Here is a 17,618-nt window from a genome sequence, read left to right as displayed (position 1 = left end):
TACAGTGGCTGTTCTGTATGGGTCAGTAACCCATCTCACCTCTCTACCCTGGCATTCCTGTTTGGACAGTGAGTGAAACTGTATCACCAACTTGAGAGCACAAAACCAGTGGTGCTTTATGGTCTGCAGCAACTAATGGAAAGTATTTGTTATATATTTCTCAATAAAGGGCATCAAAGAGGTTTCTGAACATGTTATTCACTTGACTAAGGATCATGGATACATTTTTTTATTCCACACTCAACCACCTTTGTAATCAGACAACTGTCTGTCGTGTTGCCCTGTGACGTGAACGCTCACAGTGCAGTACTTAAGATATGGTGACTCTTTTCTTGTTTCAAGTTTAATGAAGGCTGCAACAAAAAATAAAATACGTAACCAAGAGCTTTTGAAAAAATGTGCATCCTAAAATAAGGTGGATTGATCATATTGGGCTCTTAGATCGTTTATTTTCTGTGGCTTCAGTTCGGATCATTTGAGTGGGTATATTTGCTCAAAAGATTTGTGCTGATATGAGACATACTGGTTTTGAACAGCCTGTGGGGAGAAGCCTGAGAGTCTGCCCATTCTTGATTAAAAGCTGTGTTTAAGCTGACTTCTTTTCTCTTTTTAGAGCACGCCATGTGAAAAAACCTTTCTCAAGCTGAGCTGATACTAAAAGGTGACGTGAAAACACTGCAGACCACTGACTAGTCAGTCATTTATCTCATTCTGTTTCAAAGAAAGCTTTCCATGGCTAACAACCGACAACAAAGCCTAACACTTAACATTATCAAAGAAAGAGAGATGCCCCCCCCCACCTTGTCTCTCTCATGGCAGGGTTGTACAGCTCTGATCATGACATGCAGTCGCAGAGTCCAAAAGCCCCGTCCCGCTGCTGCAGAGCGGAGCAGCTCGCTGATCACTTGTTTATTCAAAGTTTATTAGTATTGAAAGTGTTGCATATCCAAATAGGACAAAATTCGACACTGCACCTCCTTAGTTCCTCAGCAATACACTTGCAAAGCGTGAAGTCGATTGGATGAACGTATGCAAAGGACACACATTCATACAGACAGACAGACAGAGATTCCTTCCTTTATAGTTAGATTAGATGTCGTGAACGCAGCATTATCATACCAGTTGTTCATATGACATTCTCAACCTCATATTGCATTGCTAAACTGCACTTTTTTCTATTGTCTATGTTCCGAAATCATCCAATATCTTCTAACAAACGTACCTCATATAAAAACATATCAACAGTAGTGTTTTTATTCATTTGTAGAAAATAATACAAAAACGCATAGACATACGTACAACAAAGAAAAGGTACATGTATGTAATGAAACACTGTCTCTTCTTCCACTATGAGTGTAAACAAGGTAGTTTAAATATTACAACGATACAGATACCAACTCATAACTTCTGATCTCTCCAACACAGAGCACCACTCTTAATCACCTTTTTAAAAAAAATGAAAAAGAGATGCACTATACTTTATAATGTGGGATACACAGACATTTTAGGCGACAAACAAAGACATTTGTATATTTCACAGTGGTAGTAACACAAATAATCTGTGATGGAAGTAACCTAAGTGAGCTGTGGACCAACTGTAAAGACCTGGAAGGAAAATAATGAGAGACACTCTCCACTCACTCAACCATCAAGGTGCCTTTTAACAAAACACTTAACCCAGAAGTATGTGGTTGTAATGATATATAAATGCAGGGTACGTGACATATTAAGGTATGGTTGGAGAGCAGTGACTTAATTTGAATATGAAGATCTTTCTGAGTGTGAACACCTTCCCTAAGTCTGAAATGAATGATTTGGTAAAAAACTCAGTCCTGGTGGATCAAATTTCCAAATCCAAACAGTTACTATGAGCAAAATGTGTTTGATTATTTCTGTAAATTGTGTAGAAATTTGCCAACGACATATAACTGAAGCCAAGAACAAACTATGGGAGGATGTTCCCCTTTTCTGTAAGATGTTGCTGTGGCTGGGACGTTACAGTGTACACCATATGGCCAATAGTATGCGGACACTCCTGTCCACACTACTTTTGTGTTATTTTGTTCTGAGGCTGTTTTTCATGGTTTGCATTAGACTCCTTGAAAATCTGGATACTACAACATACAACAATATTATAAACAATCGTGCGCTTACAACTTTATGGCAGTTTGACGAAGGCCCTTTCCTGTTTCGCCCTGACAGTACATCCATGCTCAGTGATGAGTTGCAACACCAGCAGCCCAACTTTATTACTGCTCATGTGGCTGAACGGGAGCAAATCGCTGCAGCCAGGTTCCAAAACCTTGAAGAAAGTCTGTTTTATTAGCATATGATATGTTCATCAAGTACATATGAGTGTAATAATGTTCAGTGTCCACATACTTCTGGCCATATAGTGTAGACAGTGGCATCATTTGACGGATGTACATAGATTAACAGTTGTTGACTTGTAGTAAAGTTCAGTACTGAGACATATGTTACATGTTATGGAGGTGGAGAGCAATTAACCCAAATTACCTCAAAATAGCTCAGAAATGAACAAACTGGCTACAGCTAATGCTAACCTCATGAGCAGAGCTTTGAACCAGCGCGCTGTTAGAATGGTTTGTTTGCGTCTTGTGTCGAGTCAGAGCATCTACCGATAACAGTAGACGCCAAATTTCTGGTACGGAGGGGGAAACCCGAAACTACGCACCCCTGGTTCAAGTGGGCCACAGTTAGCCCGCGCCTTTGTGATGGGATAACGGACACTCCTATCAGCCAACCAGCCGGCGTCACATCGGTCTAACCCCATCAGCATCCAGGCGGCATACAGCTGGCCCACTTTGGCAATCTGACTGCCGTTACTGGCACAAGCCTCGACCGCTTCTGTGAAGTTGAGCCTGGTTGGGTGCTTTAAGAAGTACACATCTCCTATACGCAGGAGAGAATCATATGTCATGAGACTGTCAAGAGTATTTCGGTTAAAAAATGTTCATCCACTCACACGTCAATACTGACCCTTGACAGAGGCGGCGAAGCAGAAAGCATCGTAGCGATGAAGGAGGCGGTGCCGTTGTCCGTAGCTGCGCAAACCAGGAGCTAAGTCCACGCCCCCACATCCATCACGTGGGACTGTGATTGGATACTGCACTGTGCCATCAGCCAACCAGCCAGCGTTACACCAGTCCAGCCCCTCCTCCCATGCTGTGTAGAGCTGGTCAAATGTAGCCAGAGCGGCGTCCTGATCCTGGCATGCTTGTTGGGCCCCCAGGAAGTTGTAATGGTAGCGTCCTTTCTGAGAGTAGTAAGGAAACACCACACCTGTGCAGGGAAGATAAGTGTATTATGAGTTTGTTATATGTTTGTGGGGTCATAAACAAAAATAATCTGGGCCCCGTACATATGCAGCATCAGTGGGCCTCCTTCTCTTTTTAATACACCTCTACATATACCTGGATTAACAAGTAAACCCGTGATTATATTTCAAAAGTTAATAATTAAGAAACATTGTACATTATAAGAATCTTAAAATTGTATATAATAAATAAAACAGACTACTTGATGTTCATGTTGCAAATCTCCTTTCAGTGTAAATGGCTGAAAAATAACTTTAAAGGATATGGCTGGTGAATTCTATATTTTTCTTATTGTCAACAAATCTCATGTGCAGACCAAACCAACAATGAATTGATCTATTTACAAGTATTGTGTGTGTATCCAAAGCCTGATATATCTTATTCCTCTGCTTAAATTGATAAGAACGTTTGATATGCATATATAAGCATTATGCTTGTGCTTGTGCCTTTTCAGTCACTACTTAATACAAAGACTGTTGACTTTGTCTATACTGTCTAGATTGTTCACACTGATTGTACATTAGATTCTATATTGTATAAACTGTTTACACTTATTGTATTGTGTGTGGTGACTGAATAAAAATACTACTACTACTCTGTGCTGTAGACCCGCTGTGTTGTCCAAAAACTATGAAAAACATGTCAGTGAGCCACACCGCTGCACTGGGTGATGTTGTTCCTTCACCACAAAAAGTTTGGGAATGGTAGTTTGTTTCGAAATGGCTCCAAAGAGTAATGTTTCTTTGTGCTTAAGTTTTTTGAGAAATTTGCAATGTACAGTTTAAAGTCAAGAGGTTGTGATACAAGCCAAACAAGCTAGAGAAGCTCTGTAAACAGAACCATGTTCCTGCACATGCGCAGTGGTCTGTCTTACACTGAACTACTCTCCTGAGACTGAAAACATGTTCTCTGTTAGTCTTTGGAGGCGATTCTAAACAAACTACCGAAGCCAAAGTCTTTGTGGCAAAGCAACATGTCACCCAGTGCAGTGGTGTGGCTCACTGATGTGTTTTTAATAGTTTTTGGACAACAACGGCGGCCTACAGCACGGAGGAAAACGATATATCAGGCTTTGGATATACATACAATACTTGTAAGTAGATTAATTCATTGTTGGTTTGGCCATTAAGAAGCTATTTTATGAACTTGTCTGACATCCTCAGTAACATGGAGAAGATGTTAATGATGAACCTGCAGCTGATTTATTCTCAGTGGCTGTTTCTAAAACTTAAAGAATGGGCTCATAATTTTTCAAGTCTGTCTTAAAACAACAGTCAGGAGCCCAAATGAACATTGAAATAGGTTTTTCTTGCTGTAATCATTCATCCTGATCATACTGACCATTAGAAGATCCCTTCATAATACACTTACCAAGTGATGGGGGGCGAAATCCACAGTCCTCCTTCTGTGCAAAAATGTATTTAAAAGTTTATCTGAAGCTTAAGTTGTCCAAATTAGTCAAATAAAGAAAATATCTTTCAGCATTAAAGTCTTTTTAGTGCCAAAGTCCCTCTTTTTGTTACTATACTTCCACCACAACTCAACAGGAAAACACAAAGAGGGAATCTGATGCTAAACAGACTGTAAATGTGGCAGATATCCACTTGATATGACTAACTCAGACTGCTGAAGCCTCATATAAGCTTCAGATAGACTTTTAAATGCATTTTTGCACAAAATGATTTTGGCCCCCCAGGAGGAAGAAGAAAACCCCTTTCAGGGTTCATGTGGGCACCTGACTGTTGTTTTAAGACAGACCTGAAAAACTGTGAACTTGCCCTTTAACATCAAAAGGCAGTTGAGATGACATCTTTGGCTTCTGCAGCATTCTGGCTCAAACCCTGTAGGATATTAAATGACACAACAGTCATTTCACTGCACTGAAACTGACTCATGAGTTAAGTGTCCAAGATTCACACACTCTTTAAAGTCCTTACTTCTCACACTCAGTAGTGCAAGAGGTACTCAGATCCTTTACTTAAGTAAAAGTACCAATACGGCAATGTAAAAAGACTCATTACAAGTAAACATCCTGCATGACAAATCATACTTAAGTGGCGGCTGTGGCTCAGGAGGTAGAGCGGGTCGTCCACTGATCAGAAAGTCGTGGTTCGATCCCCGACTCTTCCTGTCTGCATGTCTTGGGCAAAATACTGAACCCCAAATTGCTCCACATGGTTTCACAAGCACCCTGCATGGCGGGTGTGTGTGTGTGTGAATGGGTGAGTGAGCAGCAGAAATATTGTAAAGTGCTATATTAAGGCAGCCATTTATCATTTAAAATACATAAGTATCATCACCTTGATGTAGTTAAAGTATTGTATTAAAAGTAGTGGTTTGGTCCCTCTGACTGATATATTATTATATATGACATCATTAGATTATTAATACTGAAGCATCAGTGTTAGAGCAGCATGTTACTGTTGTAGCTGCTGGAGGTGGAGCTAGTTTCAACTACTTTATATACAGTCAGCTAGTTTAGTCCAGTGGTTCCCAACCTAGGGGTCAGATCCCTCCATAGGGTCACTAGATAAATCTGAGAGGTCGTGAGATGATTAATGGGAGAGGAAAGAACAAATGTAGTGGAGTAGAAAGTACAACATTTCCCTTTGAAATGTAGTGGACTGGAAGTATAAAGTGGCATCAAATACTCAAGTAAAGTACAAGTACCTCAAAAATGTACTTAAGTACAGTACTTGAGTAAATGTACTTGGTTACTTTCCACCACTGCTCACCCCGCAGCTCCAGGTCCACCGTCACACTCTCGTCCTCCAGGCCGTCGATCACCTCACAGCGGTATCTGCCCGTGTCGTTGACATGCAGCTCATTGATCACCAGAGACATGTCGCCCGGTGCTGTGCGGCGCAGGCGCACACGGCCTTGGAAGCTGCCAAAGCTGCGGTAGCGGTTGCCCATGGCAACCATCACATCAGTTTCCTTGGCGAAGGCTGCAGGGGAAGCAGGTGCACTGACGATGTTGGCAGGCAGCCAGGACCATTTGACCCGGGTCTTGCGAGGTGCTTGCAGCTCAGGCTCATAGTGGTAGTGACAGGGGAGGGTGACGCTGCCTCCCCTGGTGGCTGAGACTGAAGTCTTCGGGGATTCAACGTGGAGACGCACCCCGTTGAAGTAGACTGGAAAAGATACAAAGAGCCAGAAATACATTTGTTAACTTGCAGAAAAGAAGGTGAGTTCATTTAACTGGGAATTGAAGCTTAAACCTACAATAACAGATTTTTAGTAGGTCTTAACCAGTGGTGGAAGACATACAGCAATATAAAATACTTCATTGCAAGTAAAAGTCCTGCATGAGAAATTATACTTAAGTAAAAGTTCATAAGTATTAGCAGCAAAATGTACTTTGAGTATTGCAGTAAAAGTAGCTTTTTGTTCCTTCTGACTGACATATTATAATATATGACATAATTAGATTATTAATACTGAAGCATCAGTGTGTCAGCAGCATGTTATTGTTGTAGCTGCTGGAGGTGGAGCTAGTTTGAACTACTATATATACAGTCAACTAGTTTAGTGGTTCCAAACGTAGGGGTTGGACCCCTCCAAAGGGTCACCAGATAAATCTGAGGGGTCGTGAGATGATTAATGGGAGAGGAAAGAAGAAAAAACAAAGTTCTGATACACAAATCTGTTTTCAGTTTTTGGACTTTTTCTCTAATCTTTGATTTTTGGTGAAATATTGGATCATTTGAACATTTACTGAAATGAAACCATGTGAGAAGTTTAGAGGGAAAAATTGCTGTTTGGTGGAGCTGTTAACAACTCATAAACATCTGAAATGTGACCCCGACTACACACTGCTTTTTGTAAGACGTCAAAAAGGTTGGAAACCACTGGTTTCATCTTTAACAATGTGTTGTATTTTAAAAGCTTGTTATATTATCCATTGTGTCAAATCTTTATCTGGAAAGTAACTAAAGCTGTTAAATAAATGTAGTGGAGTAGAAAGTACAATATTTCCCTCTGAAATGTAGTGAAGTGGAAGTATCTCAAATGTGTACTTAGGTACAGTACTTGAGTAAATGTACTTAGCTACTTTCCACCTCTGACCACTAAGATAATGTAATTCTAGTGATTTTATCCTGCTGCTTCAATCTTTTTCATAATATTGAGATTGTTCAATATGCTGTTTATAGTTTCATTTTGTTGTTTTTCCTGCATGTCCATGTTTTATGTTGCATTGAATCTGTGTGTTTTTGTTTGTTTTGTAAGTGAATATGCAGTGTGTTATATGTAGGTTGTTTTAGGACAAAATAAAACCAAACACACACATGAATGACCCACTGGAACAGAAAACCACATCAGTCACTATCACAGTTTGTTTTGATGACCCCACTGACTGCCTGGGCTCCGTGAATTATAACTGACTTCTCTTCACATCCACATCCTTCCCACCAGCTGTGTTATGATGTACACAGATGATGCATGTAGCTCATCTGTGACTCACACACACACACACACACACACACACACACACACACACACACACACACACACACACACACACACACACACACACACACTTAAAAAGACCCCCCCTGGACCTACTCTCTCCGTTACCGTTCCCGTTGCTGATGTCCTGGTAGTGAAAGCCGTTGCTGTATCCGGGGATCCAGGCCTGGCCACCGGGCAGCTGCAGGTACAGGCAGACAGCCAGTAGGGGGCACAATAGACTGGGCATGATGCTGTAATCTGCTAAAACAAGAATACAAAAGTCTTTACTCAGCTCTGCCCTCTAAAAACTATCATAAATACCAGGACGGAGACACTGTGAAAACACAGCCTATTGGCACAAATGCCACGACTAAATTCAAGCCCAAATAGATCAATAAAAATTTAAAAATTGACTCCCCAACTCTTGTTTTGGGCTTGATCATTACACCCACTCCGGATTAAAAGGTAAATCCAGTAAAACACACACTTAATGGCTCAGGAGAGACATAATTGTGCTTATGGAGTTAAGATAATCAATTTTCACTAGTCTGGATAGTTTCATTCACAAAAAAATGGATATCAGTTCATTTTTATAGACTAGATTAAAATGATATCTTCACAACCAGAAGTTACGGAAATATTTTATAATTAAATGCACTGTGATGCATTAAATGGCACAGAATTGAAAACTGCACTTGTGAGTCTTTTTCAGAGCTAAATCATTGGAAAAACGTCAAGAATTTACCTCACTTATCTTTAATAAAATGCAGTTTTCCTATTTTTCAATCTCTTAATTAAACATTTTTAAATTACGCTTAAATCATACTGTCCTTTTAATGTCCTTTTAACACTCTTATGCTGCCTTATGTAGTATACGAGCTGTATTTCAAGTAAAGTGCTCTCTGTTTAATAACTGAATATCACATCGCATTTAAATTCAAGCGCGCAGTCTGACTGAAAGATGAAATAATCACCGAAAAGTTTCCGCCTCCTGACTTTCTGTCCATGAGAAAGAGTCTGAACCATAAATAAAACCACTCACAGATAAGCAGCTGTCCGTCCAGCGTGTCCTCACTTCATCCTCTCCTCATCCTCTGCTGTCTCTCTCCGCTGACCAGACCCTCGAGCGCGCGGTGACGTCACGGACGAGGCATCCCCTTTGAAGTGAACGAGGCTCCGTGGATGCCCTCATCAGACGGTGTGAGAGACACGAGCCAGTCTGCTAGTGCCAGTAATTAATACACCAGTAATATGGCTCAATCAATATCACTAGTGCCGATATTATCTTTACTACTGCTAATACGGATACCAATATTGATTCTGACAGAAAAACCATAATCAATATCACTAGTACCAATAAGTAATACAACACCAGTAAAATGGTTGATACTGGCAGGAAAAACCATAATCAATATCACTAGTGCCAATATTATCTTTTCTACTGCAAATACTAATACCAATATTGATTCTGACAGAAAAAACATAATACATATCACTAGTGCCGATATTACCTTTAATACTGCAATTATTAATACTGACAATAAAACCATAATCAATATCACTATCATTACCTTTACTAGTCTTAATGCTGATACCAATATTAATTCTGACAGAAAAACCATCATCAATATCACTAGTGCCAATATCATGTTATTAATATTGCAAATATTAATACTAATATTAATACTGTCAATAAAACTGTAATCAATACTAAGACCAATAAATACAAATACAGATACAATTGGTATTTACTCTGTCCAGAAATGTTAACTATATACAGTATTTCTAGCAGTAAAACACTATTGGAAGTATTAGTATTAGTATTAGTACTACTATGAAGTACAACATGTAAAAGTGACCTAATCTATTTTTAACACTAAATAGACTCACCCATATTTTATTTAAGTTTACTTTAAATAAGTAGCATGATCTGCAACGTTAAAAGGTTAATGTGTAGGTTATTTAAAACATGTTGGTGCTTACAGCTTGGCTATTAATGACATTATTAATACTGATAATAAAACCATAATCAATATCACCAGAGCCAATATCATCAACAGTACTCAGAATGAATCAATTAACCAAATTAAGGACAATGAGGTCTCTGCTTTGTATTCTTGTGAGGTAATTTTGGGGCTTTTGCATTTACATTCTTCAATTTGGATAGTCTAGAGGCTTATTCACCATTTTTAGACTCAATATATTTAAATTGGACGACTTTTAAGCCAATAGATTCATAAAGGATTCAGTATTACCCCACTAAGAGACCTGTCACTATAATAATGACACTAATACAACAAATAAACACCAAAATTAATGCTAAACATGAAAAAAGTGAAGAACAATTTGAAGAGACTGACAACTTTTTAAAGTGACTTCATCCTTCTCCAATATAAGAACAAACAAAATGTATAAAGACAACAGTGAAACTAATAGAAATACCAGCACAGGTGGACCATGTCGACCCATCTTGCGCACAGATGCAACCTGACTTCTATTTAAGGGGTCAGGTCAACCCGGCCGACCTCTTCCTTGACCCCGTCTCATCCCTGTAAAAATGTGGTCAAACCCAACTGAAAACTTTCTCTAGGCCTTTTTTCAACAGAAACAGACCATTTTGGCTGTGTAATAACAGATAAAAGTTAGGTCAGCGCATTTTTTATTGAGGTTATAAAGTACAAATATACTAGTTAAACATGCTGCGGCTTTATGTGGGCATGTTTTATGCAAACAGTGATCGTGTGGGAATTTTAAAAGGCTTAAATCCATTAAAACAGCGTAGGAAAATCGTCATTAGCAGTTTACAATGCAGGTGTATTTTGCAGCTTTTTCTCTGGATGATGCAACTCAGTGTGACCTGACTGTGAACCATTTGCATGTGCATTATATTTAAAAGTGTTCCTAATATTTTATGTATGTTAATGGGATGGACAAAATATTAGGAACACTTTTCAATATAATATGAAAACATATAAGCTTCATAAAAGTAGAATTTATAGCAGAGCTGTTGTATTGGACTGCATTAGATTGCACAAGTGTTCCTAATAAAGTGCTCCGTGAGTGTATATAAATAATATATATATATAACAATAAATAAAAAACATTATCACCCTCATCTTTCATATTTGTCACTGTAAGTTGCTTTAAATTGTCACTTAAATCCCCACAATGTGAAATACTGTGTGATTCAGAAACCAAGGAAGCCTTTGTGCACATTGTATTAACTACTCTAAACAAATAACTGAGTTATATAACAGGTTAATTCAAAACATAGTCATGTGTTAAGTATAAAAGTCATTCAGTCTTTTTTTCTTTTTAAGCAGCAGGATAGTTAAAGGCTGCCAGCTTCTGTATTCCCGGTATGTTGGGGCTGACGGAGCATATTTCATGCCCCCTGTTTTGCCACAACCTCGAGTAACACAGCAAATATTGCCACACAAACTCATATTTCAGTTATTAGCGGAAATAATAGCAGCCATCGCGGAAAACAAGAGCAGTTCCAGTTCTCCACTGGGGCCTTGGAGAATGTGCTGCTGCTGTGCCACCGCCCAAATATCCGATTGAAGGCTGGTTATGACGGTGCAGATGGAAGCTGCCCTCCTGACACTGGCACACATTGAAACCTAGAGGTGCTCTACATATTGTTGTCAGACATGACATTGCCAGAGCACTGCAGGGTCCCCCCAAACAAAAAGTCTTGAACCTCTCTCAGTCCTGCACGCAATGCTTTCCTCTGTGGTCAGCGTTCTGCAGCCACTGATGTTTTTCCAGTGATTTGACTGACACCCTGCCGAGATAACAGAAACCCAAGACGACCACTGTTTCAGAAGCAGGCGGTGTGGTGGTGGAGTTGGGGTTATTGAGGAAAAAGCTGCCCTAAGCCCTCTGAAGACAACCAGGATATAAGAGTAAATCGCTTTAAATCGCCTTAATGGTCAAAAATCACGGCTGGTTGGTGCACATACTTATCATATAATTTGTTTAGGTGTTTTTATTTGTTTATTTACCATATTCACAATTTTCTGGCATCATATTCTTCATTTTTGAAACATGGAGTTGTATTAAACCAAGTAGTGATTCCAGTGTAAGAAGACTGTGCAGCCTCATACTCACAATGACAATGCTAACATGCTAGTTTAGTGTTTACCATGTTCACTCTCTTAGTTTAGTGTGTTAGCATCCTAACGTTTAGTGCTAATTAGCACTTAACACAAAGTACAGCTGAGGCTGATGGGCTTTGAGGGTATTTGGTTATAAGACAAGGACAGACAAAACTAAATTTTGACCTGATGGTAGCACTAGATGAAAAGTCAGAGGATCACCAAAGTGATCACAATTCACCCTAAGGTGGACACAAATGCCTGTACCAAATTTAATGGCAATCCATCTAACAGTTGTTGAGGCATTTGCTGACCTCATTGTGGTGCAAGAGGAAAGTCAGATGATCGCCAAAGTCATTACCAAATTTTATGGCAATCAATACAACAGCTATCAAGACAAAAAATCATAAGATCAGATAACCAAAGTCACTATAGATTTCATCTTCTGGGAACCATGAATGTCTGAATTCATTTTTAGGCCAATCCATCAAACAAATGTTGAGATATTTGACTGGTTAAGTAAAAGACTTCAACCTGCTGTTGATGCTATAGGAAAAGTAATCACCAGAGTTCATCCTCTGAGGATAATGAACATCTGTACCTTAATGCATGGCAATCCCTCTGATTGTTGTTGAGATATTTCAGTTTGGACCAGAGTGGGGGATAGACATTTTCCCTTAAGACGCGCCGCTAATGTGGCTAAAAACTCCAAAGTAGTAAAAGAGCACAAACCAAAGCTGAACAATTCTCTGACTTTCTGTTTTACTCAAAGGCATTTGAACTTCAGTTTGAGTTTATATGACCTTGCAAAAAGTCTATCTACAATAATGTCACAGTCACGGCTAAAAAACGATAATCATCTAATTGCGGAAATCCCTGATCCAGATCACCACCAACATCTCATCAATTGTGGTTTGCTCAAGGCTCTCTGAACTCCTTGTGTAAGTTAACCCTCAGTATCCATCCTGTTGTGTTGTTCCTCCTGCCTCTGTTCTTCCTTTCTTTCCACCAACAAACCCACCACTGATATCTGTCTATCCAGATGAAGATTACGGTACCTCCTCAAATAGCAACAAATATTTCTATTGTGTTCTTCCCAACAAATGCACGGGGTGTTGACATTCAGATGATGATGCCATATCATGTTAGGTTCACTTTACTGGGCTGTTTCATGAAACAGAAACATTATTTTCACAAATGTCACAAAGAAGAGGTTGAATGACACCACCTCTGGTTTAAGTTTGGATAAAGGTTTTGCATATTTGCACGTTCACTCATCGTCATCTACATGGAATGTCAGGAATTGTAGCTTATTATTTTTGTTAAACCCTTCATGTTCACTCCCTCTTCAACCACTTCCCTTCAATTCCTCATTAACATCTAAAATATGTGCTGATGAAAGTAAATATTTATGATGGGTTTAAAAAAAGGGCTTCCTTCCTTGCCTGGGATTTCCTTTTTAACCCATAAACCATCACAAGTCTACAGCCATGCTGACAGCTCTGTGAGGCTTTAGGCACAGAGGTGCTTTGAGCGAAATGCTAACATCAACATGCTAAGATACTCACAATGACAACTCTAAAGCTGAAATTATACCTTCCGCCAATATGTGAGGATCTGGGTCCACGTGATGTAAATTTTGTCATCAGAGGGCGTACGCGTAGGCTCTGTGGGGACAAACCTGCAATTTGTTGTGTCCATGTGGACCTGTCCGCACCAGTCTGCTGTCACAACGCTGTGTTCCTGTAGATGGCGATCTACCGCACATGTGTGGAATGCGTCCTCCAAGTGGACTCCAGAAGGTAGTATAAACACAACAACTACCCATCCGTGGTATCCGTGGCGTAAATGACACGTAAAGCCTCATTTATACTCCCGAACAGACACATATATGGACAGCTGCGGATACCACGGATGCATTATAGCTCTGTTTGGAGGACGCGTTCCACACATGTGCAGTATGTGTGGATTGGCGCAGACTGTCTGCGGGGTCACAACACTGTGTTCCTGTAGATGCAGATCTACTGTGCGTGTGTGGAACGTGTCCTCTAAGCAGACTCCCTCTGATAATGAAATTTACATCATATGGACCCTCGCAAACTCGCGGACGCCAAAGGTATATTTTCAGCTTAACAGACTGGTGTTTAGCAGGTAGCCTATGACGTTCACCATCTGAATTTAGCATGTAAGCATGCTAACGTTTGCTCATTAGCTGATGGGAATGTCATTTGTTTTATGTGTTTGGTCATAAAATTGGACAAATTAAAATTCTGATGGTGGCACTAGATGAAAAGTCAGGGGAACATCAATTTGTGCAACAAATTTCATGGTGATCCATCCAACAATTAAAGACATTTCACATAAAACCTCATGTGTGTCTCAATGGTGCTGCTTACAGTATTGAAAATGCAATTATTTTAAATCAGCGGCAATATCACTCTTTGGAATCAGTGGAATGAAAACTTATCTCTGAGTTACACCGCAATGAATTGGTACAAAGTGGCACACAACAATGTAGTGCTGACTTTCTCACCCGTTGGAAGGCTAATTGCCTTTCTTTAATCTTAAAACTACTCATCCTTACTTACTAGCTAGCTCTTTGTGTCGATGTCAAAACTCTTGTTAGCAGTAGTGCGAAAATGCTCAAACCGGAAGTACACACCCTCACATCCCGGAAGTTGATAGACACCATCTTGTGCACGGAGCCTATAGGATGGAAGTGAATGGATAATCCATAGATCACACTCACTTTCATGGGGAAACTTTTCTACTGAAGAAATAATCATTATTCTACAATAACGCGCTATCCACAGTGAGGTCTATTCAACTCCATTGCAGTGGATTGCAATGGAGGCAGAAATCTCAGAAAGGGCATGAAAATTTAGACATGCTGGTACAGGAAAAGTCAGAGGATCACCAAAATCATTAGGATTCATCCTTCAGGCACCAGAGGTATCTGCACCACATCTTATGGCAAAGCATCCAATAGTTGTCAAGACATGTCACTAAAAACCAAAAATGTCAACCTGATGTTGGAAGAAACATCAAGGGATCACAAACGTCATTAGGGTTCATCCTCTGGGGACCATAAATGTCTGATAATTGTTGAGATATTTCAGTCTGGACCAAAGAAGGGCTGCAACTAACAATTATTTTCATTATTGGTTATTTTCTCGATTAATCGTTGTTTTCATTTTATTTGTCTATGAAATGATCAACAGTCCAAAATACAAAGATATTCAGTTTACTATCATGTATGACACAGAAAAGTCTCAAATCTTCACATTTGTGAATCTGCAACCAGCAAATATTAATAGTTATAACAATTATTCAATAGTTGCAATTAATTTTCTGCTGAACAACTATTGCTTTACTAACTGTTGCAGCTTTAGACCAAAGTGGTGAACCAACCAACCAACTGACTGACAGATCACCATTGAGGTCATTGAGAGCCGCACCGCTACTATGACAAAAAAGCAGCTTCAAATATGTTTCAAGATTATGATCCAAGTTTTTAAGAGGCTCATTATTTTTTCAAGTGTTAGACTGTAAACTGGTAACAAGACAGAATGCAGTGTACCTTCCAGATCACAAGTATGACCCAAATTAAATTAAACTTCATAAAATTTTAAGAGGAAGCACAATTCATCTCATTAATAAAACAAGCTCCTAAAACGCTCAAACCTCCCCTTAACGTCTGTGTGACTGCAGCCCCCGCTCTCAGTCGTTTCACCTCCCTTTGTGTCTCCAAGCCATTATCTCCCAGTGCGTTTGAAGACACCAAACCGGTGCTCTTCCCAAAGCTCGTAGATGAAAGGTTTTGGCCTGGGGCCTCAAATACCAGCAGCCCCTGTGAACTGCTGGGTGACTGCGATGTTGGAGGGGTGTAATTTCTGCAAGGCAGCAACATTCAGGCCCAGAGAGGCGCGCAGAGCTTGGACACTGGAGCCCAGAGAGGCGACATGAAAGAAGACGTGACTGTGTGTGTTTACATTTGTGCGGTTTGACTGAAGAGCCAAGCAGCTGATTGTGTCAGTATGTGCAGTCACACACTGTCATTAGAGACTCCTCATGACAGAAAGGATGGTTAGTCACTAAATGTGTGTGTGTGTGTGTGTTTGTTTGTTTTCTCTCAGGGCATGAATTGGTTATGGTTAAGGTTAGGATTAAGGTTTGGTTAGGCTGTCAAGAATGAATGGAAGTCAATGCAATGTCCTAATAAGGATAGCTGCATAAACTTGTGTGTGTGTGTGTGTGTGTGTGTGGTTTAAATGTGACTGAAATGATTAGAGAGGAAAGCTTCAATAATAGACCAACAGGAGAGTGAACTGCAGGGCTCCGGGTGACAGTTTCCAACTTGATTAAAAGATAGAGGGTAAAATGAGCTGTAATAAAAAATAAACACTACAATTTTCCATGTTTTTGTTACCTAGTGATGTAAGTTTAGCACTAACTAAACGTACAAAATGCCAAATAAGGGGTGTAGTCATGGACATCATGATGTAAAAGCCCGTCATCACGGGTCAAATCAGCAGTTTCAAACATTCATTTAAGAAGAAATCACATGTTTTCCCCTCGTTTACATGACGTCTCTGGAGATGTCTGTGGTCTGTGTTGGTATAGAACCTACCTGATCTAAAATAGCTTATAGTTGTTTTCAAGGACTGGATCCTTCCTGTTTAAATCCACTGTGGTGCCTCCAGTTTCCTGCCTGCTTTGGCCCCGTGCCTCCATCCATCCCTGTCCAGCTGTCATACCAGGAAACCAAAGAGGGAGAAGCCCTGCACAGAGCTGATGGAGATGCAACCGGTCAGATCAAATTCACAGCATCTACAAAGACAACTCTGGGAAATATGCAATTTACAAAAAAAAAAAAAACATTGGTTAATATCCTCTTTCAAGTGTAGCAGCTTTGTTTTTAATGCTTCTGTTGATGGCTTGGTTTGGATAAAATCAACTCAACACCTCAAACTCCTGAACTAGAAATACAAGTGACGTAAAGTTGTCATTTCACATGATTGTCTTCATAGTTTTTAAGATCCTGTAGTTCTTTAGGCCTGTGATACAGGAACAAAGCGCCTTTTAATTCTATTTAGGGATGTGTAATTGCTTACAGGGTGTAAGACATAAATATTTTAAAGTATTTTATTTCAAAAGCCTACGTACATAAAAGTTTAGGACAAAGAATGATGATTTATTGATCAGTACTTACAAAATTTGGTTTCTAATAACAAAAATGAGGAGTATTAACATTTAATTTTTAGTGATTTAAATGAATCTCAATTCATTCTATTATTTAGTATTTAGTGATAATTATGTAATTCAGTAATACCCATCCAATTGTCTTATATAAATGTTTGTCGTGACAGTGTGAGTCGTTTTTCAAATGATTTTTTAGGAAGCAACAAAATGAAATTATTCAAGATTATTAAAACTTGATTCAAGGGTCACCTAATTAAAGCAAAATCTGGCAGTGCAAGGACGCACGCAGGAAATAAAAAGGCAATAATGCCGCATTAGAGAAGTACACAAGGTGGGAACCCAACCATGAGAAATTAGTGTAATTTAAAGGAGCAATATATAGAAACAAAATAATCATCTCTCTGCTAGCTGAGAAAAGACAATAAGGGGAAGACATGATGGAGATTTGGAGAGTTTTATTAGAAGGGGACACAGAGGAGAAAGCCGTCATTAGGTCCTTCAGAGGAAAAACAGCTGGTCTGTTAGT

At 39.5% G+C, this 17,618-nt stretch overlaps 1 protein-coding gene across 7 annotated transcripts; it reads right to left on the bottom strand.

Annotated features, from left to right (window-relative positions):
• Positions 1-1,236: 1,236 nt before the first annotated feature.
• On the bottom strand, positions 1,237-14,657 carry hapln3 (hyaluronan and proteoglycan link protein 3). Of its 7 annotated transcripts, none has more exons than XM_042410580.1 (6): positions 14,640-14,657; positions 8,833-9,009; positions 7,905-8,048; positions 6,074-6,472; positions 3,001-3,303; positions 1,237-2,913 (listed from the first exon to the last, which is right to left on the bottom strand). In XM_042410580.1, the coding sequence occupies exons 3-6, from the start codon at positions 8,035-8,037 to the stop codon at positions 2,636-2,638; spliced, it is 1,113 nt and encodes a 370-aa protein (XP_042266514.1). In that variant the 5' UTR covers positions 8,038-8,048; positions 8,833-9,009; positions 14,640-14,657; the 3' UTR covers positions 1,237-2,635. The 7 variants fall into 7 exon arrangements, with proteins under 7 accessions (XP_042266514.1, XP_042266515.1, XP_042266511.1 ...); XM_042410581.1 differs by lacking the exon at positions 14,640-14,657 and adding an exon at positions 13,487-13,805 and having other exon boundaries at positions 7,917-8,048; positions 8,833-9,012; XM_042410577.1 differs by lacking the exon at positions 14,640-14,657 and adding an exon at positions 13,487-13,804 and having other exon boundaries at positions 7,905-8,051; positions 8,833-9,012.
• Between the last annotated feature and the right edge of the window lie 2,961 nt (positions 14,658-17,618).

This window comes from Thunnus maccoyii, chromosome 5 (assembly GCF_910596095.1).
Source record: "Thunnus maccoyii chromosome 5, fThuMac1.1, whole genome shotgun sequence".
Classification (NCBI taxonomy): Eukaryota; Metazoa; Chordata; class Actinopteri; order Scombriformes; family Scombridae; genus Thunnus; species Thunnus maccoyii.
This window is presented reverse-complemented; position numbering and strand designations above follow the sequence as displayed.